Consider the following 27,984-nt stretch of genomic DNA (forward strand, 5'->3'; position numbering starts at 1 on the left):
AGGACCTTTGATCCGCAAAACTGAGTCTCACTTTCTACTTCTTTGGGGATGTTTTTGACTTCCCTTTCCTCTCACCAGTGCCTCCTTCAGATTCCTGAGGTCTGAATAAAAAACCCATTCCCTTCGGCCTCTCACCAATATGGGAGCCCTGATAGCTGCATTGGTGATTGATTTTAAGAACATTTGTTGGGGTAATTCTGTCTGTCTACCTTGTTTTAGTCGCTTTAGGGTCTGCCTCTTCTGACTACATATCTGTGTGCTGAAACAATTAGATCCCTATTACGAATGTGTAAATCAACTAAGGACTACCACAGGACCTAACATTGTTTCACAAGCTAAAGCCTTAGCTGCCTTCTTTAGGTTTTTAGCAGAATGACATAGCTGTCAAACCAGTGCATGTGTCTATACAGTCATGCCTTCTAAGAGTAGACAGAACAGGAACTACAGCTCTTCATGTTGGGCTTATCTGTGAAGGAAACACGCTCCCAGATGTCCATTAACACTATCACAGGGGAAACTGCATTTACAGCGCGGGCTGAGCCACTCGTGCAATTTTATTGCAAGCGGAACAACGCTTGCCTGGACCACACATATGCCTTAACCACGGAAATGCGTGGTTAAGGCAGTCAGCATTTTAGATGTAGAACGGATAGGCAGTGAGAGAACCAGGAAGGATCAGAAGAGGAAGGACCAGGACGCGGCTTAGTAAGTGAGGCTGGGGCCAGTTTTTAAGGGGTGGATTTAAGGGCGGGGGTAGTTTTTAGGGCTGGGTTTCAGGGCAGGGGAAGGGGTGGTTTTCAGGGCTGGGGGTCAGTTTTATGGCTCAGGGCGGGGGGGTGGGGTCAGAGTCATTTTTTTGGGCGGGTGTCCGAGTTTTAGGGCTCAGGGCGGGGTGGATTGCGGTGCTGGAGTATCTGGGTTTTAGGGCTCAGGGCAGTGGGGCTGGGGTGTGATCTTTATCATGCATATCCCTTAATCAATTATGCCTTTACAACGAAATTCATGTTAAGGTATGCGTGGTAAAGGCATACATGATAAAGACGCAGTCGTGGTTCAGACAGCGTTGTTTAGGCACGCGTGGTTAATGCATGCATGGTTGTATCCTACAACCCTATCACAGGACATGGTTTATGTGTTCTTTCCAAGGATTTGGTGAACCCTTGTTTTAGGCACCTTTAATGTGAATTTTGACCAGATCCTGGCCAGGTCCTTCAAATACATAATCTTACCTTTTTCACATGGACTCCAGGCAAGGCTGGTTCTGTATTTTACGCAGAAAACTGCACCAGTGCAGTCAGAATGTATTGAAGGTGTTACAGCACCGGATCAATGAACCTTCTGCATGTGAGGGTTTGGGCTTGTACCCAGGATCGGACTGGACAGTGCTTAATTTGTGCCGGTGCTCAGCATCGGCACTTCAGTGCCAGCACCAGGGCATATGCCTGTCTGCCACATGGTAATTTAGGTATGAACACAACAACTTCTGTTCATTATTTCAATTTACATTTCCAATTATTGGTATTTGCCTCCAAAGCCATTCTTATAGCTTTGGGGGCCTGTAATAATACGAATTGTCTCACCTTTAAGAGTGTGATGATTAGTAGAGCGTTGGTGCTGTCATTGGCAGTGCTGCCAGGAGCAACGGATGGTGCAAGCTCTAGGGTCCTCCTTTCGAGGGCTCCGGCACTATGTTTTTTTTACAAATTAAGCACTGAATAGGACAGTGCCTTATGGGCTGGTCTGACAGTTCAGTGTGTGGGCCGTTTTTGGCTGTTTGTGGGCCTGTTTTATGGTCTGCTGGGCCAGTGGCTACTGTTGAGTTTCCAGATGTTAAAGCAAACATTGACTTCAGCAAGCTTAAATCCTTGCACTCTTCCATACCGTGCAAACCCCTTATACAGCATGTTTTTACAAGTTAAAAACTACCCCAAATTTGCAAACATGTGACACTATATTAGCTACCTAATTCACTTATGGGGCAAACTTTTATTTTGGTGCCTTGCCTAATTTCTGTCCCAGTCCAACTCTGCCTGTACTATCGCATCAGTCCTATAAAGAAATTAGGAGACCGGGCCACAATATAGTAGGACCTTTGATCCGCAAAACTGAGTCTCACTTTCTACTTCTTTGGGGATGTTTTTGACATCCCTTTCCTCTCACCAGTGCCTCCTTCAGATTCCTGAGGTCTGAATAAAAAACCCATTCCCTTCGGCCTCTCACCAATATGGGAGCCCTGATAGCTGCATTGGTGATTGATTTTAAGAACATTTGTTGGGGTAATTCTGTCTGTCTACCTTGTTTTAGTTGCTTTAGGGTCTGCCTCTTCTGACTACATATCTGTGTGCTGAAACTCTTAGATCCCTATTACGAATGTGTAAATCAACTAAGGACTACCACAGGACCTAACATTGTTTCACAAGCTAAAGCCTTAGCTGCCTTCTTTAGGTTTTTAGATCTTCCCCATCGTCAGCTTATCTTACTCCTCTGTGCCCCATGCATCAAAGTTTCACATGAGCTACCTCTAGCTGCAGAACACTCTTGACATTCTGTAGGTGCTTGGCTAGGGTAAGCCTGAATGTCCATAAATTTAGTGTGCCTTGGTAGAGAAGGCTCAAGGTCTCACTTAAAATGAGGAAAGTTCCTAGTAGAAAAAACCTTTTTAAGGGGTAACCTTTGATCCCCCGGCAAGAGCGAATGAAGGATTGAAGCATGGCGGATTGTTTAGGCTCATGGTCTTGAAAACAATGTTTTAAAATGTTAATTTGATGCCGGTTTCAAAGACAAGACAGTGGCAATTAGGATATGAGAGGAAAAAAGTGGCAAGGTAGGTGGGGGACCATTTTTGAAGTTATTGCCGGCGATAAATCATTATACTTCTTTTCAGAAATGAAGTAGAGTTAAATGGTTTCAGTTACTTCATGAAGCTCGAATATTGCATTGATAGAAGATTTTAGAAATGAGATTATTTGTCACTAGAAAAGAGTGGAAGCACTCCAATTTTGATATTTTTGATTGGGATTTATTTACAATCGTAATGCTGGCAGCAAGATGGGAGTGCACTGATCAAACTCGTATTTTGAGAGGTTTTCTTTTATGGAGCTTGTGGATTTCCACTGTATCCATATTGTTCTCTAGTTTAGTGGAGTCAGCCGTTGTGACACCTGAGGTTGGGGGGGTGGGTGTTTGCATACTGATGTATGTAAACGTGTATGCCAGGGGTCTTCAACGAGTAGCTCGGGAGCTACTGGTAGCTCGCCAGTACCTTCAAAGTAGCTCTCGGAGGTGAAATCAAGCCCAGTATCAAATTCAGAGAGTAGATGCCAATTAAAAAATGCAGCACTGTTTATCTCAAGACCCTTACAGTGACAGCCAGCTGAACCTTTGGCATTAACTCATACCAACACTCAAACACATACTGTATCCGCCTATAGGGTCTGCCACTTGACAAACTGTATCCAATCTCAAGCTCAATATAACTAAGCCACAAGGAAATTGACCATGCTGTAAGCCCTGATTTTTCAGACACAAGATGTGTGTGAACAGTAGACCATAAAAGAAGAATGGCAGCAGAAGCCTGAGCAGTAATCAGTGCTGATCCACCAAAGTGTGGGACTGCACGAGTCAGAGTGAAAATGTGTCAGTTGTGTGCATGATCATCTCAGGACCTGCTGAGAACAGAGCATGACCCAGACCAGAGAAAACTAAGAGACTCATCAGCATTTCTGTACGTCCATAATTAACAGTTTTGCTTCCTGAAAACTACACCTGGTGTCAAGGACCACCAAATGTGCATGCTAGCTCCCATCATAAGGGTGTCATCGCTGACATAATTGTACTTGTTCCTGCCATAATAGTGCCAATGGCATACTAATGGCCATTGTTATTTTGTGTTATTTTTGGTCTCCTTGTAGTGTACTGGCAGCCATCACTTACTTACAAGGAACATGACTGGCCTAGTTTGAACTATTCCTTGCATAATAATGGTCATGACGGATATATGGTCCCTGCCCTGACCCTTATGGTTTCCAGACGTAGTATATTGGTGGGTATTACTGGCATAATACAGGCATCCGTGGTGCTGTGGTAAGCATCAATGGCATAGCACTGTAATAACCGGGCATTCAAAGTAGTCTGTCCATATGAGGCATTTGTACATGGGAGTACTTAATGAAAATGACAAGCTGATGTTTTGGGACTGTGGATTTCCTAAAATCTGAAAACTGATATTTCAGGCAGTTTTTTTTTTTCAAAATAGGGTTTCTTCTGGAAAATGGAGTTTGTTTGCCCACAGTGGAAAGTGGTATTTGATAGAAAAATGTGCATTTTAAGAAACTGATGAATGATAACTCAAGCTGAGCTGGGGAGACCTACTGCTGTATTTATGTCCTTTTGTGCCGTAGGGCATGTCAAGATTTGAAGGTTACTTTTTTTTATTTATTTATTTTTATTCACATTTTGGAAATGCAATCAACATTTCAACATACAAAACCAAAACAATTAGGCCTTGGTACAATATCATCCGGCCTCTAGGACCATCCCAGCTCCCCTCGGGCAGTATCTTTATGGTATTAAGCAGCCATACCCTCCCTCCGTCGTCCATTATCACACAATCTCATGCATTTGTAAATAGTCAATCAAGTACACCCAGTAATCTCGTGGTCTCGACCCTCCCGGAAGCTCTTCCTCATAGGTTTTGAGAGTGTCCTTACAGAAGGTTAGATCTTTGATCCATAGCTTAATAGAGGGTGCAATTCTACTGTTCCAGCATAGCGATACACGCCGTTTGGCCATCAGAAGTGCAATCACAGCAAATTTACGTTTCAGAGATTGCAGATCAGGCAATATCCCCAACAAACATATCTTTTCTGAACACCCCAGTTCCATTCCCACCATTTCGCCTATCATTTCCACCACTTTTCCCCAATAAGCCGCCACCTCTGTGCACCGCCAGGCCAGATGGCAGAAGTCTGCCTCCTCCTCCCCACACCTACAGCAGCGTGAGTCCTCCCTTAATCCATACTTGCAAAGTCTGGCCGGCGTATAATAGGTCTGGTGCAGATATTTGTAATGTAGCATTCTTAAATTACCATTAGGCGTCAGCATTTCAGTTAGTGAACAGGCTATCTCCCATTCCTCCAGTGTCAATTGGTCCTCTAGTACGTTATTCCATTTGTCCAATGACGTCTGCGTATTTCCCGCAATATCTTCTTGCAATTTACTATAAAGTCTCGACACCAGTTTAGTGGCAGTGGGTGTGGTTAGTACGAACTGCAACGCCAGCATTTGTGGCGGCTCCTCAGGGAACGAAGGATAGAGCACCCTCATGGCATTTTGCAATCTGTAATATGTAAACCTAAACAGCAATGTTTGATTACTAATATAGGTAAGATCGCTTAGTTCCTGAAATGTCCCATTAGGAAACAAATCCCCCATTGTGGCCATGCCTACCTGTCTCAGCAGCCCCATCCCTACCTCCTCCTGCGTCACCGACAATGCTGGATGTTGTAAAAGGGGCAAACCCGGCGCGTACAATGGTAGTTTACCTGCTTTCCTCCCCATTACCTGCCACGCTCTATTCGTCGTATCGATTGTATTGATGTCACGTTTATGCAGCGGTGCGCGCTTATGCGGAAGTATTGCCTTTAGCGGAATGGGAGCCGCATCACCCTCCTCCACCGCTGTGTGTGTTAGGAACGGTACAGGATGATACCAGTAGTGTGCAAACTGCGCCTGTGCGCATAAATAATATAACAGAAAATCCGGCACTTTAAACCCACCTTTCGCATATGGTAGCGTCAGCGCCCTCCGTTCAATCCTAGCGTGTTTACCCGCCCAAATCAATCTTAGTACCATCGCTGTGATTCTACGGAACACTTCAGCTGGTGGTTGTATCGGTATATTATTAAATAAATACAGCAGTTTGGGTAATACGACCATCTTAACAATGGCCAGTCTATCTGCTAACGAAAGGGGCAATTGTATCCAGCTATCTATTTTCCCTTCCAGCGTTCCTACCACCCTACCATAGTTCGTTCGGATCACCTCCTCCGGGTCTCTATGATACCACACTCCCAGATATCGCACCGGGTCCGTTTGCCACTCAATTGGGTAGTCCAGCTGATGCGGTTGAGTAGTGTCCAATAAAGGAACAATGACCGATTTCGCCCAATTAATGCTTATCCCGGATGTCTGTGCAAAGCGCACATACTCCCCTAGCAATGCATTTAAATTCACTTCGGGATCACGCACATACAGAAGCATATCGTCCGCATATAGCGAGATGTGGAGCGGGCGCTGAGGGAACTGCAGCGCCGAATAGTGATGCTTCTGCCGTACTCTACAGGCCAACGGTCCATCGCCAGTGCGAATAGCAATGGGGACAGTGGGCAGCCCTGTCTCGTCCCCCTGCATATAGGCATCGGGTCAGACACATATCCGTTTACTCTCACTCGTGCCGTCGGGGCTGTGTACAGCAGCTGTATCCATTGCAGATAGCGCAGCGGAAATCCCATCCGCCGCATCACCTTGTGCAAATACGGCCACTCAAGGGAATCGAATGCTTTGGCCGCGTCCAGGAGGACCGCAGCCGCCCTAGTCGTTGGTTGCAAATAGTGTGACAGTGCAAATAGGGTGCGCGTATTGTGCGTGGTTGATCTGGTGGGGATAAATCCCGACTGATCCGGTAGAATCAATCGGGTCATTAGCGGCTGTAGTCGTTTCGCCAACAGTTTGGCCAGAATCTTCACGTCAACATTAATGAGGGAGAGTGGCCTGTACGATTCGCAGTATTCAGGGTCCTTGTTTGGCTTTAATAATGCAATGATAAGCGCTTCACGCAGCGTGGGCGGCAACTGCATCTGGTCATGCGCAGTTCCGTACATCTCCACCAGGTGTGGGGCTATTTGGTCAAGGAATGCCTTGTAGAATTCACCCGTGAACCCATCAGGGCCCGGTGTCTTCCCATTGGGGAGAGTTTTGATCACCTCCGTAACCTCCTCCACTGTAATGGGTTCCGCCAAATACTCTGTGTGCATCCGATAGCCAGGCTATCGCCACCTCCTCCAGATAGTTCCCTATCTCCTCTTCCGACGCTGTCTGCTGTGTCTCGTATAGCTTACCATATGTGGCTCTGAATTCCCTCAGAATATTCATTGTCCCATACTGCATGTCCCCTTTCTCATCACGTACCCCGCGTACTATCTGTGGTTTTTTCCCTGCACATATTTTGGCCGCCAGCGCTCTACCCGGCCTACCACCCTCGCCGTAATTCCTGGCCATTTGTCGTTTCGATATATATTTCAGTTCATCCTCTGCCAGTGTTTGGTATTCGGTTATGTTGTGTCGTATATCGGCCAGTAGTGTCGTGTTTTGTGTACATTCATATTCTCTCTCTAACTCACGGATTTTCTGCTCACGGGATGCCAATTGTTGGCGAATATCTTTCAGTATGCCCGCACTTGTTCCAATGCAGATCCCCCTAATGGTAGCCTTAAACGCCTCCCATAGCAACCCGGGGTCCTTTGCGGTTGGCGCATTTAGTTCAAAGTACTCCGTCACGGCCTTACCAATTGCGTCTTCATATAAAGGGTCAGTTAGTGCTCTAGCATTAAATCTCCAACTAAAGGGGGGGGGGGGGGGGGGGGGGTGTAATTCGGTATCTCAATGGTGAGTTTTACCGGATTGTGATCCGAAAGGGTCCTAGACAAGTGGCATACGGATCTCGTCCACATGAGCACCGCCTCATTTCCCAACCAGTAATCTATCCTGGACCAGCTACTACTAATCGCTGTCGTATGTGTCGCCTCTCTTCTCTCCCGGTTCCTGGCTCTCCAGATATCCTCAAGTTCCCTATCCGCCATTATAGCCAGCAATTTCCTCCTGGCCCTTGTATGTGGTTCAATTGCGTTACTTGACCTATCCCAACCATCCTGCAACGCTATATTAAAATCTCCCCCCCAGATCAGTGGTATATCAGGTAGTTCACCCAGTCGAGTCCATACCTCAGCATAGAAGTCTGGGTCATCTATATTTGGTCCATAAGTGTTCACTAATGCCACTTGATGACCCCGCAGTCTGCCCACCATTAGTACAAAGCGCCCCATCTCATCTTTATGCGTGGATTCTACATCAAACTGCACCCCTTTCTTAATCAGTATCATGACCCCTCGGGAATAAGAAGAGTATGACGAGTACTGCACCGTCTCCGCCCATCGACTACCCACTCGCATAGGGGCTGCCGGCGTCATGTGTGTTTCCTGTAACATTGCAACATCAATGTGATGCCGATCCAAGTATGCCAAAACTTGCCTTATTTTCTTGGGGTTGTTCAGCCCTCGTATATTCCACGTCAGGAATGATAACCCAGTGTCACGCAGCGCACTACCCTCCATCATTCACCCATTCGGTCCCTAGTGTCACAGCCTCTGTCCTGACGACGCCCCCATTGCAGTCAACCCCGTAAATCCTACCCGCACCTCGTGTCTCAATACCACCCTTCATAGCTTTGTTGCTTCTGTCGTACCAAAACCCAATAAACAAACCCCAACGCCCCCCCCACCTCCCCCCACCCACTTTAGCAACCCAACTCTGCCAAAGACATTTCCCATTATCATGTAACATTTCAACCCAACTGGATTTGGGGAACACCCGCGTGGGGGATCCACCAAGAGCGCACTCTTCCATCCAACCTAATGGATGTGGTCAGTTGTGTAATCATAATACATGCAAGATCCCAGCACACCCTTCAGCTGCCAGCATAACGGTCATATATCCTAGCGTCTATGGTGCTATCAGGGAGTCAATACCTCACACACCGGGAGATCATCCAGCCCTTTCTTCCCCACAGAGCTATTGCACTCACGCCTGCCATGCCTTACTTCTCCGTGCATTTGCCAGAGAGCTTGTGTCCACCAGATTAAACAGCAGAGTCTGCAGCTTACCTCCCTTGTATGCTCTATCTTGCAGTATGCTTTCCGGTCGACACCCACCCCCCAAAGTTTGTATTTTCCATCCGGCAGCGTGTATCTCACCACACTCAATCTCCGTCACAGCCGTGACCCTTATCGTCTATTATAACCAACAGTACACTTATCCACATAGTAGTTCTCAGTTCGAGTCTATGGCGGGATCAGCTCGACGTTGTTCCTTTCGCTGATTAACGATCCTTTTGATGAAGTCCTGTGCTTCCCTAGGCGTCTGTAGCAGCGCCGTTTTCCCGTCGTATGTGACCTTCAAACGCGCCGGGTACAACATAGCATATTCAATTTGCAGCTCCCGGAGCTTCTTTTTAACCGGGTTAAACTCCTTTCGTGCCATCTGGACCGTTATTGTGAAGTCCGGGTAGAACTCCAGCTCGTTGCCCTGATAGTTGATCTTACGTTTTTCTCGGGCCATACGTAGAATGGTGTCGCGATCTCGGTAGTTCATGATCCGCGCCACTATAGGTCTCGGAGGTAGTCCAGGTTTCGGTCTCGGAGCCAGTGTTCTGTGCGCGCGTTCGACCAGGAAGATGGGTGAGAGGGATTCCACTCCACACACAGTTTTGATCAATTCCTCCACATAGGTTTCCATCTTGGCTATGTTCGTGGACTCCGGAACTCCCGCGATTCGTACGTTGTTGCGACGGGACCTCGCTTCCAAATCCTCCGCCTTGTTTTTTATAACGTCCAGCAGCCGCTCCATGTCCGTACACTTTCGGGTTGTGGCGTGCGTTTCATCCTCCACCGCCGATATCCGGGTCTCCGCTTCCACCAGACGCTCCCCGTGGCCATCCAGCTTCGCCGCCATGTTGTCCACGCGAAGCGTGATAGAGTCGAGCTTGCCATGTATGTCCTGCAAGCTTTGCTGTATGGCCTGCAGGGCACCCTCCATCCCCACTGGCGCCGTCTGTGCAGTCTCCGCAACCTCCTCCGATGGTGCCGTGTGCGCTTTTGCAGATTTTTTTGCGTCAAAGTGTAGCTTCGTCTGGCCTCGGTCGGCCTTTCCCATGGCGCCACACACCTCCACGTACGCTTCGAGCTCCATCTTCTTCGCACTGTGTTGCTGGAGGGGTCGCTGCGGCGCTCGCACCTGCACTTCACGGCAATATTTAGCACTCCAGGAGTTCCTCCTCACCTCAAACGGCTCTCCCGTTTCCCCGACTGTCGCCTCGCTCCCAGGGCCAGTTGTCTTTTTCAGGCGCTCAACGCACCCTCCGTCAGTTCTGCAGCGCACAGCCTCACTTGCACTCTCAGCCTGCAATCAGCCCGGCAGTCCATGCACCCGTTGTATCACCCGGTTCAGCCGCTCTCCGCCGGTCACCACCGGTCTCCTCCGAGTAACGTTATGTGTATCAAGGCTGCGTCTCACACATTGCATTCAGGAGCCACATACCTAGTTCCCCTCTCCGCTTCTCACTCGTGTTCTCCTGAAGATAGCAGAGTTCGACATGACGGGCGCCATTTTGCCTCCGGGTCGTCTTCCCGTCCGCGCCGTCCACCTCGCTCTGCCTGAACGCCGGTCCGGAGCCGCGGCTCCAGAGATCTCCACCTCCAGCCAGCAGCTCCACAGCGCAGCGACGGCAACTCACTTCGTCTCCGCAACCGATCCCCGTTAGTCTCGGCCCATATCGCTCTGCTACTCCAGCGCCGCCATGTTGTCCGCTCCCCTGGCAGCCACGAGCGTCCAGAGCATAGTGTTCGTCGCGGGTCTGCAGCCCCAAAGTCTCCAACCATCACATATTTATTCCAGCATGTGTAAAGGGTCTGGTACGCCGTTTGTATGTCGCTAGGATCACTGCATGTCGCCGATATCTGCTGTTTCCTAACACCGACCAGCAGAGCCAACTTAGCAGGCGGCCATCTCGCCGTGCGCCCTCTAGCGCCTCCCGATTTGAAGGTTACTTCATAAGTCAGATGGAGGCATTTTATTTTGATGAATTTTTTCCCGGCTTTTCTGCTGGTAACCGCACTTAGAATACTTGGGTTGTAACTACTGATAATCCTGCTTAGGGCAGTCATAGTGTAGTCACTATTTTACAGTTATAAAATGTTCTAGTAGCTCTGGAAGACTTTCCTTGAGAAGAAGTAGCTCTCACTACAGAAACATTTGGAGACCACTGGTGTATGCAGTCAAGAAGCTCCACCTTTTGATTCCATGTAGAGATTATTAAGACTGAGAAAAGAGGCACCTTTCCGTTGGATGGCCAAAATATTATAAAGAAGTTGCCTAGGAAAGAAAGGCCAGATGTAGGCCAGTCAGTAGAGAGTTCATGGCATAATGTGGAGTTTTTTTGTTTTTGAAGAGATCTAAATACTACTTTCACATCTGGACGTTGGCAATGGCCTGCTCTCAGGCCTCTAAGACACCACGTCGGCCCACCAGCAATGCATTATACATGCAGGGGGATGGAGCAAGGTTTCGTATAAAAGAAACTTGCTTGTATGCAATCCTCTCAAATAACATGTAATCACGTAACCAATCTGTTTTGTAAATACTAATATTGCATTACACACAACATACTGTATCTAGGGGAAGCTTTTATATGTGTATTACTAACAAGTAACCCGAGTGTCTTAAAATGGCCGCCAAAAATGCGGGAACTTCACTGTGCATGCGTCTACTGCATCTACATAGTATAATGTCTTCTATGCTTGGGGGAAACTTTGCAGCTGCGCAATAGCTCTTAATATGTCCGCTTGAAACTCACATGTAAATGTGCATGCTGTTGCTTAAACTAAACCCTATAAGTTCTACTAAACACTAATGCGAAAGATTAAACTAAGTAAATAGGGATAGAGTAGAGATAAGTGGTATAGAGTGAAATCATTTATTTTCGTATTCGAACGTGTCTTTTTCGGACTTTATTATTTGTTCATATTTGGGCCTCGGAGGGTGACTGAAATCCCTACCCAACCTGACTTGCGCGCAGGCGCACAGAAACCTGCCGGAAACCATGATGGCACAGTTGAAGCACAGCCAAGGCAACACTGGACAGAGACGCCTGAGAACTCAACCTATTGACCCGGACAAATGAAGAAACTTAAAATAATGTTTCAAAATGTATTGATCATAACGTGAAATGCGGGTGGGAATAAAGCTTTGGGAAAGTAAATTAAGTGGCGGACACATTAGAACAATGGTCTTAAGAAAAATATTACTTTTAGTATGGTGTGATGAACTCCCCTTCTTGCCCTGTCCAATCAGAATAGGGGAAAACGCAATATTGAAACATTGGGAGGTGGTAAACGAACACAGAATAGTATAATTGATGTAGGTTAGTTAGTTAGTGAGCAGAACGCAGACTCAGACCTGACACGTATGCTGCCACAGACGCTGTCCAAGACGCTGTCTCAGACCTTCCAGATGCCAGAGACCCTGCTCGAAAGACCGAAATACTGGTCGATAATCCAATCATCTAGAAGGGGAGTTGCAGAAGAACTATTCGAGGAGAGTAGTGCCAGAGAGGGATGCGACGCAGGCGTTGCACTTAGAAGAGGTCACCTCCCCGGTCTTGAACCTGTCTCGAATCTTCATCTCCAGCCCTATTTGGGAGTGCTTCACCCGACTTCTAGGCCAGGGGTTCGCTCATCGCACTATCCTAGGTAATTATAAATCTGTGTACTATGTCCTTGTACTGCTCTCTATTTTTCTCCCTCTTCAGGTACCATCTTCATTGATCTTTTATTTGTGACTTTGCTTTGTTTGACTTTAAATTCTTCTTGAAGAAAGAAGGTGTTGAACTGTGTTTGATTTGACTCACAAAATTATTGATTGAATAAAGATTTTAAAACTTTTCGAGTTTGTGGTTACTTCAAAGGTAAAGTTAATGTCATTTCTACTTCAAACTAACTTGGCAACCTGATTCAGTGAGCGAAGGAAAATTGACGAGGAGATCGAGTTGGTAAGGTTTGGTAAAGGTGACTATCAAATTACAGGTAAAACACAAAATTTATTACAGCGGGTTTTTACTAGCTTACTTGTATGAATGTTATGGGCCCAGGTGAGTATATGGTATGTGTGAGTAACCCAAGCTGGTAACCCGCTCCATCAAGGGTCACGCCATACAGCAACACTTGGGCCTCTTGATTGTATTACAGTCTGATGGACTCCATTGGCTCCCTTGCAAGCTTGCACTGCCCTCAATACCTTTTGCTTTATATGCAGTGCCACAATAAACAGAACCCCTGTCTGCCAGGGTCCATCTCTGGCAGATTCGAACATGCTTGCAGCGGGGACATGTATAGGTTGGCAAAGGAATAAACGAAACCAAATATGAAACAGTCCTGGTCTATCTACTTAGCCCGTATCGGGAACAACATCCCTGTAGCCATCAGAACTGCTCCAACCCTTCTCCTACACAGGGAGAATCAGGTCCCTAGAGGAATTGTTTTAAAGTATCCATGTAATTGTAGTTCACATAGGTTGCTTACCATTTCTTGACTTATGCTGTTTGTTCTTTCAAATGGCGACTACAAGTAGAAATATCCAAAGCATATGTATGGAAAGAAAATGAATCCTTTGTATATTTGTGCAGCTAAATGGTCCAAAGCCTCCAGATGTCAACTGTGCAGACCAGATGGGAAATACGCCTTTACATTGTGCAGCTTACCGTGGTCTGAAGCAATCCGCCATCAAACTACTGAGGAGTGGTTCTGATACTAAGATAAAGAACAACAATCGTAAGTAATAAGTTATGAGGACTAATGTAATAAAACATAGTGTGACCAATACTCAACACTAAACAGAAGCATTATACGTCTAATGTGTATTTGACCAATGTTTAACAGTATATTTTTCTATTAACTTGCTGCATGTCACATTTAGAACTCTCGAGGAAGGACATTCTAAGGGCTAAGGCAAGGTGAATTGTACAGTCTGTGAGTGCAGAGGTGGTTCTAATGTACTACAGTCAATGTACGATTTCAGTATCATCAGTATGAATTTCAGTGAATCAGTGTAATTGCAGTTTTACTCATCGGCGTCTCCTTCGCTAAGGCAGAGGAGCGTCGCCTCTTTGCTTTTCAGCAGTGCGAAAAAGAAAATAACACAATGTTATTTTCATTTTATTTTTCCCTTTTGGGGCAGGGCTTGGTGGTTTCAAGCAGTGGGGAGTGGTTGGTGCACTTAAGTGAACATGACGATTTGGACAGCTGTCTTGGGCTGGCCAAATGGTTAGGCACACTTAGCATGTTCTCCACCCGGCTGTATTGCACAGCCTGGGTGGAGTACACACACAGGCTTTCACTCTGAGTGCCGATCCAGACCGCTCAGACCAATCATGATGGTGATGTGGTGTCTGGCAGGTAAGTGATATATTCTTTTTTTATTGACCTCACTGTATGTGAGCATTTTTTGACACTTCTATTGATAAGCATGCCTTAATAAACCAGGATATTTGAACAGGTAAAGTCTTTCTTTAATATGAAAAATTAAGCTAACTATACTCCTAGTTAGAGAATCTCTCTTCTAATAATGAACACCAGTGTGATTTTCCCCACTCATATATATAGTGATATACTGATTATCTGAGTGCTGAGGCAATGACGGAGAGGGGGCTGGCTGGTCACTCGGGGCTCCTGGGATACTAAACCAGTGAACTGCCACCAGCTTACCAGGAGGGACAGGTTGAAATGATTACATGCATAGTTCCCATTGTGAAAGCTGAGCTGAACATCTTATAACTAAATCATCTAAGCAAGAAGAGCAGGGTAGCCTCTTCTCTGGGAAGAAACTTAAAAAGGAAAAGAGAATGCAAGTTATTGATATTGAATGCAGTCAGTTGTAAAGTTGAAAGAACCTATCCTTTGTTTGGAAGAAATGAAATGTAGTAAATGTCTGCAGATCAGTTGATTGTTTTAAAGCAAAGTGTAGATAATTGTTAAACAGGACTTTCTGGAAATAAATCTGCATTCCAAACACTCAAATACCAAAGGCTCTTTAACACATCAGCCTTAAATGAAATAGTGGATGAGGTGACCACATAGTCCACTGTTTCAAATATTCAGCAGTTAAAAGCACTTGATGAAAGTCAAATATTAGGTTAACTAATAGTGGTGAGAGGGACAGGAATGTCACAGAATCAGTACGGAGTTTAGCACAAATCTTGATGATGGCTCATTTCAGTGAGAGCCAAACCGCCACATTTGTTGATGGAGGCATGCAGGATTTTATGTTAATATGTTATGTTAATATACTTTTAAAGCATGTTATTACCCTGGGGTGTCTTGGTGCTGGCTTTGATACTGGAGAAGAGTATCAGGGAAGAGGAGCAAAGAGATAACTGGTATTAAAAAGCCAGGTCTTCAAGAGCCTTCTGTCGGTCATAAGACTAGTTGCACTCTTGATGTGTAGTGATAGGGCATTCCAAATTACTGTAGTTCCCAGAAAGATACTCCTGCCTCGCAGGTGGAGCGTTTTAATTTGGGGACCAGAATGTGTTTGGCTGTGTCAGAGCATAAGGTTCTGCTTGGGGTGTACCAGTTAAAGGTTTGTTGGAGAAAGTCGGGGTCTAAACCTTGAACGTGATCCTCTGTCTAATAGGGAGTCAATGTAGCAGCGGCTACGAAATTATGTTTTGGAATTTTCAAGAGACGTCTTGCTGCAGTATTCGGCAATATTTTCAGGTTTTTTAAGGATATACTGGTGTGTGGTGAGTAGTAAACGGTTGCAATAATCCAATTTGGTCATTAACAATGATGCAATGAGTTTTCTGGAGGTGAACAGGAAGAAACGGGAGAATCTTTTTATAGCATTTTCAAAGTAAAGAAAGTGGAAGAGGACAGGGCGCTGACGTGATTAGTGTAGCTAGAACTCCCAGGTTCCGGGTCTCGGTGACCGGAGTTGGAAGAGGGCCCATATCTGCCAGCAGGACGGGGTCCAATAGGAATTTTCTTCACCAAAGAGTAGCACTTCTCTTTTTTCTTGCTCTCAGTTCAAGGCAGTACCTGCTCATCCACATGATGACTGCCTGCATGCACTCCCAAAAACTGGTACTTGTACCTATATTATCCTTGGCCAGTGAGATGACGGTTTGGGTTTTCATCTGCGTATGAAGTCAAGAAGAAGCCAAAACTGTTAACTACAAGGTGTGAAGTAAATATTAAGTAAAGTTGGGCTGAGCGAGGACCCCTGTGGGACCCCGCATGGGAAAGAGAAAGGATGAGAGGCAAATTAATCCAACCGGACTGACTGTTCTCTGTCCGAGAGGAAAGATTTTAGTAAATCCCACGCCAAACCAGTGACATTGATTTCCGTCAGACGTTCCAGCAGCAATATGTGATTTACTGTATCAAAAGCTGCCAAAAGATCAAACAGGATGATGGCTGCCCCTCCGCCCTGATTAAGTGCCTGCCTGATCTCCTTGGTGGCCTTGATCAGAACTGTTTCTGTGCTGTGGCCACTGCGGAAACCAAACTGGGTGGTATCTAGGTGATTATTAGGTTGCATGTGATCCACCAGCTGTAGATTCATGATTTTTTCTATGATCTTTGATGGGAGGGGGAGACAGGAGATGGGGTGATAGCTGCTGGGATCTTTGGGATCTAGCATTGCTTTTTTTTTTTAATAGTGGGAGTAAGGAAGCTTTCTTCCAAATTGAAGGAAACCTACCATTCGAGATTATGAGCCGGAAAATAGTGGTGAGCTGAGGGGCAATAGTCGCCGCCACTAGTTTGGCCACCTTTGGTGGGCAAGGGTCAAGGGAGGATCCAGAAGATGTGGCTTTCCGTTTGTTGGTGACCTGTTCTAGAGTGGGCGGTGTGAAATCGCAAAATGTGGGCCTGTTTTCATTTGTAATGTTGGGTATACTAGTGTTGGCTGAGCGAGGGATAGAGGAAAAGAATACATTGTAAGTAGTTTTTCCTTTGTGTAGAAAGAAATTGGCCAAAATGTTGCAGAATTATTGGCTACTGGGGCTTATCTTATTGGAGGAGGCAGCAGTTAGCTTGGTCACTGTTTGATAAAGTTCTTTAGAGGAGTTTTTTGCTTCATCTATCTTTCTGGTGAAATAGTAGGTCTTTTCTCCGATAATGAGAGATTTGTAAGTGGCTAGGCAGAGTTAGCCTCCTCTGCCTCGTAGTTTCACCTCCATATTTTCTCCTGTCTACAGCAGCTTTGTTTTTGTGCCCTTAGCTCAGCTGTGAACCAGGGGGGCTAATAAATTGTTCCGTTTAGGTTTCCTCCGTTTTGGGTGGAGCCAGCAGATGGGCTACGTTATCAACTCAGTGTAGTGAGAAGCCGCTGCATCAGTGTTGTTAGAGAGAGTAGAAAGCGAAACCTTTAGTTTTTCAAAGAAAAGATCCGGCTGAATGTTGTGCCAGGCTCGAGAGGTGAAAGTACCCGTTCTGATTTTTGGCCTGTGGTTAGGGGGGTTATGGGTAAGATTGGAAAAAATAGCCCTGCGGTCAGACCACGCTAGAAGAAGAATGCTGGTGGTAGTTATGAGTATTGTTTGTAAAGGTTTCATCTAGGGTGTGCCCTGCCTGGTTTGTTTGATCATCTACAATTTGGAGGAAGCCAAGACTGGACATGGTCTGAAGGAGGACTGATGTTTTCAATTCATGAAGTGCTTCTAGCTGAAAATTAAAAACACCTAGAATGGTGAAATTGGTGGATAGGATATGTCCTTCCAGGAGATTAATGATTTCCTGTGAAAAGATTTGCCTGAGGCCAGGCGGTCAATATAGGTGTATGCCAGTGAAAGTATGGGTACTAGTAAGTATATTTTTAAAATAAAATGCCTCGCAATACTGTGAAGGTGCTGGATTACTGCTGATTTTTAGTTTGGCCATGTGGACAATTGCTAAGCCGCAGCCTTGCTTATGCAGTCTATTGTGTCTGGAGAGAGAATAACCTGGGGCTAATGCCGCTAACACATCTGGGATGCATTCAGGGTCGGCCCACATTGGTTAATGAATGCCAGGGAAGGCCTGCGGGTGTCCATAAATAGATGAAATACCAAACTATGCTTGATTAAGGATCTAGCGTTAAGCAGCGCGCAGAGCAAAGTGTTCTTAGGGTAGGTGTTAGCGTGCGGGTTGGAGGAGCAGGTGTGCATAGCTATTGCTGCATTGTGTATGATTAGATGGTTACCACAGCTGCTACAGCAGAGTCCGGTGTTTGCTGGGATAGCAAGACAGTCAAGTTTGGAACAACCCGTGTTCTTACCTGGAAGCAAGATAAGCAGGCCATCATGCAAGTATCATCTGAAAGAAACAGTTAGTTATGGATTCCTTACCTTAGAATTACCCCCAAGCGTCAGACTGGATCTGGAAAGTTTTTAGTCAGCAGTACCCCTGCGCGTCAGAAGGTGGCGTCGGTCGACTCTGCGTTCGTCGTCAGCATCGTGGTCGCTGGGATGACAACCCAGTAGCTTCATAGACGCCGCCCTTGCGCGCTGACTCCAGTTTTTTCTTTTTCCGCGCCAGCAAGCGCAGATCCGGAGAGAGCGGTACCGCCAGTGATTTATGACTGACTTTTTCTCGACTTTTTTCAACTTTGTTTTTTGAGTCCATCGACTCCTGGTGCACGAGGATGCCTGAAATTAAGGCTTGTGGTTCCTGTAGCTGACTGATGTTGGTGACTGATCCGCACCGCGTGTGCCTCCACTGCCTGGAGCGCGACCACGACCCCAAGTCTTGCTCTGACTGGCGGACCATGGCCCCGAAGTCTTTGCGTGAGTGGCCCCGAAAGCTACTTGAGACCAAGCAGTCGGCTCCGCGTCGCTCAAGGTCCCGGTCTCATAGGAGGTCGAGGGACCGGTCGCGGAGGCGACACCATTCTAAATCCAAGTCTTCACACTCTGGGTCAGGCAAGTTGAAGCAGAATAAGTCGAAGAAGCATGGTCGCACTTCGACTTCTCCCCGTCTGTCGGACGACGCTACGAGGAATGAGGGTAGTGGCCCTGCTGCGGCTCATCGTTAGGAGCCCGTATGGGTCGGCTACGGGTTTACCCCCCTTCCCGGAACCAGGAGCAACGCCTGCCCAGCTTTGTCAGTTTTACGAAGCAATGCACGCCATCTTTGGGCAGCCTGACTCCACCAGCGCGCCATCGGGCCCCGCGGACTTGGCTGGGGGCCCTGGCCCTTCAGCGCGAGCGACTTCGACCCTGGCGCCGCATGGTCCCCTTGGATCCAAGCCTGGATCTGGATCGGCGCCGGTCAACCTTGTTACGTCTCCCCTGGCGCCCATTCCACTGCCACCACGTCTGCCACCAGTGTCTGCTGTGTCCCCAGCCGACATCGACCCAGGCCTCCACCTCGAGGTAGACACTGAGTCGGACCAGCATTGACCGAAGCCGGATCCGATGCCGACGGGTTCTTTAGTGCCCCAGTTCTACCCTGGCTCTTTGAGAACAGATTGGCAGCCAGAGGAGGGTGAGGAGGACTGGGAGGGGTCTCTGGACCCTTTAACCGACCAGTTGGTGTATCAATAGGACTGGATAAAGGAACTGGGGGAAGCCAGTGGTCTGGATACCTCGCCAGATCTTGGCATGTTGTCTCCTCCTACCGTGGCTACAGAGGATGGAGCGTCATACGCAGTGGTGTTGCATAGGGCGGCCTAGGCTCTGCACCTCGAGCTACCTACGATGGCAGTCAGGACTAACCTCCTGACAGAGGTGCTTCAACCAGCAGCAAGCTCTTTGGAGCCCCTGCTGCCTTGTAATGAAGCCCTCATGGACATCCTTTTGAGCACCTGTTCCAGGCCCAACACAAGGGCTCCTGTGGACAGGATGATTGCCCGACGCCACCGCCCGGCCCCAGGCGACTCCACTTTCCTCTCCCAACACCCCATCCCTGAGACCTTGGTGGTCCAAGCCTCCACTTCTAAAGGCGCATTCCCTAATGTACCACCTGATAGGCATTCCAAAAAGCTGGACCACCTTGGGAAGAAAATATTTTCTTCCACCAGCTTGGAACTGCGGTTGGTAAACCCTGCATGCCTGTTGGGCCGTTACACCCACTCTGTGTGGAATACAGTAGTGCAGGTGCTGCCCCAGTGCCCGGAGGAGGCCCGGGCCGTTCTCTCCTGTTCAGTTGCCGAGGGGAGAGACGCAGCAAAGTTTACCATCCGCTTTGGGCTGGATACCGCCGACGCACTTGGCAGGACGATTTCCACATCAGTAACCCTTCGACGCTACGCCTGGTTGCGATCGACTGGCTTTACCGGGGATGTCCAATCCACTCTTATAGACATGACCTTTGATGGCCGTCGCCTTTTCGGTGGCAGACAACACCCTGGAGTGCTTTAAGGACTCTCGGGCGACAGACAGGTCTTTGGGCCTCTCCACAACCCACCCTGCGCAGTCTGCTTTTCGCCCCTTTCGTGGCTACAGAAGGGGTGCACTGCCACATCCTGCCTAGAGCCACAGGCCGGCTCAAGCTGCTCAGCCTCAGTGCGGCCGGGGATGTGGGAACCAGCTTCATGGTTCTGGGGGCCAGCAGGCGGGCCAGTCCACCACAGCCCCCTTTGCAGCCTCCAAACCCTCCTAGTCCGACCTTTCAGGGCCACCAAATGCCAGTGGGCAGCAGGATCCACCATCACCTCCCCCACTGCCGCACCATCACGGCGGACAGGTGGGTTTTGCACACAGTCCGAAGGCGCAACTCCCTCCCCTTCAAGACTACCCCTCCATCCATGCCACCTCAGTATCATCGCATGTCGGAGGATCATCTGGCTCTTCTCCTACAGGAAATTACTGCTCTCTTGGCCAAGGGAGCCATTGAGCGCGTTCCTGCCCCAGAAGTAGGTTGTGGTTGCTATTCCCACTACTTTCTGGTGCCCAAGAAGGACAAAGGCCTGCGTTCTATCTTAGATCTCAGGAACGTCAACCGCTTCTTCCAGAAGGTGAAGTTCAAAATGTTGACGCTCGCTCAGGTCTTGTCTGCCCCCGACCCTGGAAACTGGATGGTAGCGTTGGACTTGCAGTTCGCCTATTTCCACACCTGCGTCCTGCCGGCCCACAGGCGTTACCTATGGTTCAAGGTAGGCCACGAGCATTTTTAGTTTACCGTGCTCCCCTTTGGCTTTACCAGCGCCCCTCGGGTGTTCACGAAAGTAATTGTGGTGGTCGCAGTTCATCTGCGCAGATCAGGGGTTCCAGTCTTCCCCTATCTCGACGACTGGCTGTTGGAGGTGGACTAGCCCCAGGCTGTCGTCTCCCACCTCCAGACTATGGCCGACCTCCTGCATTCACTGGGGTTTTCCATCATCGTGCAGAAGTCTCACCTGACCCCCTCTCAGAAGCTCCTCTTCATCGGACACAGTTTCTGGTTTATCCTCCCGAACAGCGAGTCCAGGATGTCCCGCTATGATTCCGATCTCTCAGCCTCTGTCCCGGGTTTCGGTCAGGATGACCCTCCGGCTGCTTGGTCTGATGTTCTCTTGCATCCTGCTTGTGGATCATGCCAGATGGCATATGCGGGCTCTGCAGTGGGACCTGAAGTTCCAGTGGACACAACATCAGGGGAATCTGTACGATTTAGTCCAGATCTCAGAGGGCACTGCACGCCAATTGCAGTGGTGGCTCACGATCCAGGATTGGGTCAGCGGCAGAATGCTCTCCCTGCCCCAACCAGAGTTCACAGTGGTGACCGATGATTTACTTCTGGGATGTGGCGGCCACATGGGGGAGGCTGAGATCAGAGGCCTCTGGTCTCCGGCGGAGTCTGGACTCCACATCAACCTTCTTGAGCTTCGGGTGATTCGTCTTGCCCTCAAAGCATTCCATCCCTCTGTCTGGGGAAGATTGGTGCAGGTGGTCACGGACAACACCACCACCATGTAGTACTGCAGCAAACAAGGCGGGGTAGGGTCATGGACCGTATGTCAGGAGGCCGTCCATTTCTGAACATGGCTGGAACTTCGGGGCATATCCCTGGTGTTTCAACACCTGGCAGGTTCCCTGAACGCCAGGGCTTACGAACTCAGCCGCAGGTGCTTGATGGATCATGAATGGCGTATATATATACGGAGGTGGTGCAAGGTCTATTTCAGCAGTGGGGAGAGCCTTGGTTAGATCTATTTGCCACCGAAGCGAACGTGCAATGTCAGCTAATCTGCACGTTGGAATTTTCAAGGCGGCACTTGCTAGGTGACACTTCATCGCGAGTGGAGTTGCGGTCTTCGATACGCCTTTCCACCTATACCACTTATGCCCAGAGTGCTGAAGAATATCAAGTGCGACTGGGCCCAAGTCATTCTTGTGGCTCCGGATTGGGCACGAAGAGTCTGGTATCCCGAGCTACTCAACATGGCCATCGATCCTCCGATCAGACTGCCTCTTCGGGAGGATCTTCTGTCGCAGCAGCAGGGGACGGTCCTCCACCCGAACCTGTCCAGCCTCTACCTCCTTGCGTGGAGATTGAGCAGCGGCAGTTGACGTCGTTTGACCTGCCTCCCGAAGTCTGTGATGTTATGTTGGCTGCCAGGCGTCACTCCAATAAAACGGTATATGCCGGCAGATGGAACAAATTTGTGGCATGGTGCACAGCAAAGGCTGTGGATCCCCTTTCTGCCCCTCTTTCTGAGGTGCTCTTGTTCCTCCTTTCTTTGGTCCAGCAGGGCTGTGCTCTGGGCACTCTAAAGGGCTACCTCTCAGCCATTTCAACCTTCCTTAGGCTTCCTGATCAGCCTTCTCTTTTCAAGTTCCCTGTTGTAAATAGATTACTAAAGGGTATTACTCATCTTTTTCCTGCTTTTCCCTTCGTAATGTCTCAGTGGGACTTGAACTTGGTTCTTACCTACCTCATGTGCGCTCCCTTTTAGTCGCTACATAACTGTCCTCTCAGACTTCTCACTTTGAAAACTGCCTTTCTGGTGGCCATCACCTCTGCACGCGGGCTGAGTGAGCTACAGGCTCTTTCTTCCAAGCCCCCCTTTCTGTCTGTCCATCTGGACAAGGTCGTCCTTCGAACAAGACCTCCCTTTCTTCCCAAGGTGGTTACTTCTTCCCACATTGGCCAAACAACCATCTCTTTGCCCACCTTCTTTCTGCATCCTTCAAAAGAGGAAGAGAGGCTCCACCATATGGATCCAAAATGTGCGCTTTCCTTCTACTTGGATCGCACAAAACAATTCTGGGTGGATGACCAGCTCTTTGTTGGTTACCTGGGCGCTAAGAAAGGTTGGGCTGGGCACAAACAGACTTTCTCCAGGTGGGTCGTTCTGTGCATCAAAGTTTGCTATTCTTTGGCAAAGAGGGAGCCTCCAGTGGGACTGCGCACCCATTCCACCAGGGCGACGGCAGCTACCACTGCTTTGGGACAAGGAGTCCCCCTTAATGAAATCTGTCGGGCAGCCACGTGGGCATCGCTGCAAACATTTACCAAATACTACTGCCTGGACAGACCAGTCCGGAGTGACGGCATCTTTCGCCGTTCTTTTCTCCAGGACTTTCTGGTGTGAACTTAGTTTGCAAACCCGCCTCCGGGGTTGGTATTGCTGGGGTATCTATTCTAAGGTAAGGAGTCTATAACTGTTTCTTTCAGATGAATAAGTTACTTACCTTCGGTAACGATATATCTGTAAGAAACATAGGTTAGTTATAGATTCCTTACTGCCCCACCCATCTTCCCCGTTCTGTGAACTGACTTCTAGTGTTAAGGACATCCTTTCAGGGCCCTAGTTTTGTGCACCAGAGGTCAGTATCTTGCATGGCTCTGCGCTTCTGGCGTGGAAAGTCGTGTACAGAACTGACGTCAGCGCACAAGTGCAGCGTCTATGTAGCGACCGCAACGTCATGCCGGCGACCACGATGACGAACGCGGAGTAGACCGAAGCCACCTTCTAAAGCACAGGGGTACTGCTGATGAAAAACTTTCCAGATCCCGTCTGACGCCTGGGGGTAATTCTAAGGTAAGGAATTTATAACTAACATATGTTTCTTACAGATATATCGTTACCGAAGGTAAGTAACTTGCACTTTGTGTCCTTAATTCTGCCTCTGGAGGATCAGGGGGACAGGCCTTGTCCAGGCACGGACGCTCTTTGGTGGCGTTGATATAGCCTGTCGTGTTCAGGGGCATGGCAGGGGTGTGGCTAGCACGCTTAATATCTCTTCAGCAATAACAAGCAGGTGATAGCTAAATCGGTTGGGCAAATTAAAGCAAAAACTGGGGTCCAGCAACCCCTGAAATTAGTTATAAGCAAATCCTGTGCACACGTGACAATTTTGTTAATGAGATCACAGAAAAAACAACAAAGTTCAATGAACAATGGAAAGATGTTGTTTTAATTCAAACGATGTCTTTCATCAGTACAAAGGGCGCCAGCCGACACGTGTTTCGTCAACAGTAGAACAACTGTGACTCTTCAGGGCACGATGAGCAATGTCACGAGAAAATAATGAAAAGCCGTCGGGATCAAAAGTAAAGCGGTCTCCCATGGGTCGGTGCGACCAGAAAACCAATGGGCTGTATATGACGGTGCAAGGTAGAAGATCTGTCTGCTGAAATTAGTTGCAGGCTCCCCTGCAGACTAATGACTACTGGTAAATTAATCACAGTTAAAATAACAATGAGAATGTGAAAAGCATAAATGAAATAAAACAAAGGGGAATCGCTCTTCCAATATGGCTGAGCCATTGTGCTGGAAGCCCGCACCTCCCAAAGTACAAGGGAATTAAAACACGATCTCCTCTTGGGCATCAAGGCTAGTGTTAGCTAATGTTAGTGTTGCATGTTACACCGATGTCAGAAGGGAGAACTGAAGATGGAGCATACCAGCGGTGACTCAGCAGGTGTGGAGTGCCATGCTCCAGACCCAACGGCTCAAGGTTACGTTATGGTATGGTATGTTGTGTGCATTTGTAAAATGCACTGTCACCTGCAAGGGTATCCCGGTGCTGAGCAGGTGTGTGCGCACGCCTAGACTGCCTATGGTAGGTTGGGGTAATTGAAAAGCCAAGTGTTAAAAATTGGATCTCTAACTGGCAGAGGTATGCACCCTTTCCAAGTAGGGACCACAATTCTAGTCAGGGTAAGCTATATAGACACTAAATATAACCTGTGCTCACCGTCTGGTAGCTTCGCAAACAGCTGTCCGGCTTATCTAAAGAGACAATGTGTAAAGGATTTGTGCAACATGCACACAAACACAATGAAAACACCACAAAAAGACTCCACGCAAGTTTAGAAAAACAGAGCATATTTATCTGAGTAAAACAAGACCTAAACTACAAACATCCAATAAGTAGAACCGGAGTTATGAATTTTTAAAGAATAATCCATAAATAGTACTTAGAAGTCAATATCAGTAAAAGCTTACTTGAGGTTGCGCTAGATTGGGGAAAATGCAAAGTTCAGACTGACCACGATGAAAGGCAGGCCGGCTACAGGACTCAAACAGCTCCCGCTGGCAAAGTACCTTGAATGGGGCAAAGCATGGTCTTCGAGAGTACAATGCGTCTGTTTCCATTCACGTAGTTAGGTCGATGTGTCGAAGTTGAGTCTCACAGCTGGGATGTCGGATTTGCGCTGCATTGGAGTCGAACCTCTCAGTCAGGATCTCAGATTGACAATTCATTGTCATAGAGTCGTGCAGGGAAGTCTTCAGATCTGCTCAGCGTCGAAGGATCTGCATCGGTTTCAATTGTGGCAGTGGTGACTATGCATCAGTTTTGTTGCAGAACAGCTGCAGACCCCACTTCTGAAGCCCAGCACTTGGGGGGAGGGAGGGGGCACCCCTCAGGCAAAAGTAGGATTCGCAGCTGAGTTCAAGATTACTTGTAGTCTTCTAGTGAGCTGCTTTGTGAGCATGGCGTAGAGGATGTTCCCATAGTCCAACTTGCATGTGACTAGGGCATGAGTGACAGTTTTTCTAATGTTACATAGGAGCCATTTGAAGATCTTCCTCAGTATCTTCAGGGTGTGGAAGCTGGATACAGTGACGGTGTTGACTTGTGCGGTCATGTCCATTTTGCTGTTGATTATTATGATGTTCCTGGAATGGGTTGTAGGTCCGAGCCTTGACCACCCACCAGTTGGAGCCCCATGGTGAAGTGATCACTGTCGGTCTTGACGGTGTTGAGATTGTCCAGCAGTGTGGGTGGGTTTGGTAACATGCTGGGTGAGGCCAATGTTTCTGGGGTTTTCAAGAAGGGATGTTTAGTTTCGGGTGGTGCTATCTGCTGAATTTATTTCATGAACAGAAAAGCTGGCCATGTTCCTACATTGTGTGCCAGCCTGGCAAACATCTACACATTTATAGAGATTGCCCTATGGGACAACGCAGACTATGAATCCACAGTTATGAATGATGATGAAAGCTTAGCAAACCTGACCACTCTTATTTCAAACTTAACCTTTGTTATCTGAACTTTGCAGACAACAACTCCAAATATCTTTGGCTTCTATAGATAAGTGTTTTTGTAACAAAGCAAAGCTTGTTTTTCTAAAACTCTAGCATCCTAACTTAAAAAAACTCACCAAATCAGGAAAAAGCACCAATTGATTGAAAAGTCTCTGTTCCATAAACATTTGATGGCCATCTGTTCAACGGTTTTAGAAGTCAAGCATGCACAAAAAATCCAAAGGAAATCTATTTTTTAGGTGAGTGAAAAAACGATTTTAATGGCCCCCAATATAAAGTTTGAACCATTTGATCAAATATGGAATGCTGGAAGATATCCTCCTCTACACGCTTTGCTCCATAATTTGGCACAGGTTGGTCAAGAGGTGAATAAATTGAGGATAAAAAAAGTCAGATTTCCTGTGAAGTGAGGTGTCAACTTTAACAACAGGAGCACAATTGTCTCTGTCACTTTTTACCTTTAAGTGTGGGGATGTGCTGTGTCCTCTCTCATGCTCTCTCTCTCCCTACAGAAGTAAATATTAATAGAATATGACTTTCAATGTATTTGTATATATGGTCATGTTGCTTTTTTGTGCAAAAGTTGGAAACAAAAATACTTAATCAGAACCAGAGCACAAGGAGTTAAATCTAGTGAGATAAAATCTCATCACGTAGACCTTGGGAGTATGGGCCACTTTTACATGGAGCCTGCAGGGTAGTAACCATTAATTTCTAGAGTTATTTTTACTGTGTTATGGTGACATATATTTGACTTTTGTACTCTAGTATTACGTTTGTGAGTCAATGGTATTATTTAAACACAGATCTGGAAAATACAAATGGACAGAATAAAAAAAGTGCCAGGATGTAGATTGACCACATCTGTGTCCATTCACCAGCATTTGTGAACACTAAACTTATTAGTGAATGTTGGTGACAAAACGGATCATCACAGCATTTATTTGTATTTTAGATTGTTGACTCAGTCATCCTGCAATGCTTTTTTGAAATTACATATGTGTTTAATGGAGATCGGTTGATACCCTTGACCTGTGGGAAGTTTTTGATGACTAAGGCTGCCCCCTACTATAGTTGAAATAATTTTTTCAGTTCATATAAACAGTCTGTACTTGCTATAGGAAGCTGATTTCATGTAAATACAAAGGAGATGCCTACTGGACAAATTAGATCAAGAATTTTCCATGACTGGACCAGGTCTACAGTGCTGACAAATGGGTGATAGAATGAATTATTTGGTGCTTAACACTCCGTATGTTTTAATAATACTGCTAGCCAATTACAGTCCTGGATTCAGTTTTATGTAAATAATATTTTATATTTAAATTCAAGTCTGTGAAGTAGTTGATAATTTGTGTTTTTTCATTGGCTGTTTAACAGAACAGACACCTCTTGACCTGGCTCAAAATACAGAAATGAAACATCTACTCGGAGGCTGCCTAGGGAAGGTGAGTGTGTGTTCACCGGGATGAAATGTTCGAAATATGGTTCTACCTTTGACATGATTCCTTCCTTTCCTTGTCTGAAAAATCTTTCATAGATCATTTAGGCTGCTGCCTCATCATTTGAATTATTATGCCTGCCTTTCTTTCAGTAGCACCTCATCCCGCTTTTCAGACTAATATGTGTAGTAATAATCCTGGTTCTCTAGCCTTTGATATGCCAGAAATTATTAGTCTTTCTTTTCAAGTTTTTCCT

At 47.1% G+C, this 27,984-nt stretch overlaps 1 protein-coding gene across 2 annotated transcripts in view; it reads left to right on the top strand.

Annotated features, from left to right (window-relative positions):
• Positions 1–27,984, top strand: part of OSBPL1A (oxysterol binding protein like 1A) — a 1,951,189-nt gene that overhangs the window by 316,734 nt on the left and 1,606,471 nt on the right. For both annotated transcript variants that reach the window (XM_085605749.1, XM_085605748.1), the window contains exons 7-8: positions 13,514–13,658; positions 27,667–27,734. In XM_085605749.1, the coding sequence (XP_085461875.1) occupies positions 13,514–13,658; positions 27,667–27,734 (213 nt within the window). The remainder of the gene's footprint in view (positions 1–13,513; positions 13,659–27,666; positions 27,735–27,984) is intronic.

This window comes from Triturus cristatus, chromosome 5_1, assembly GCF_964204655.1.
Source record: "Triturus cristatus chromosome 5_1, aTriCri1.1, whole genome shotgun sequence".
Taxonomy (NCBI): domain Eukaryota; kingdom Metazoa; phylum Chordata; class Amphibia; order Caudata; family Salamandridae; genus Triturus; species Triturus cristatus.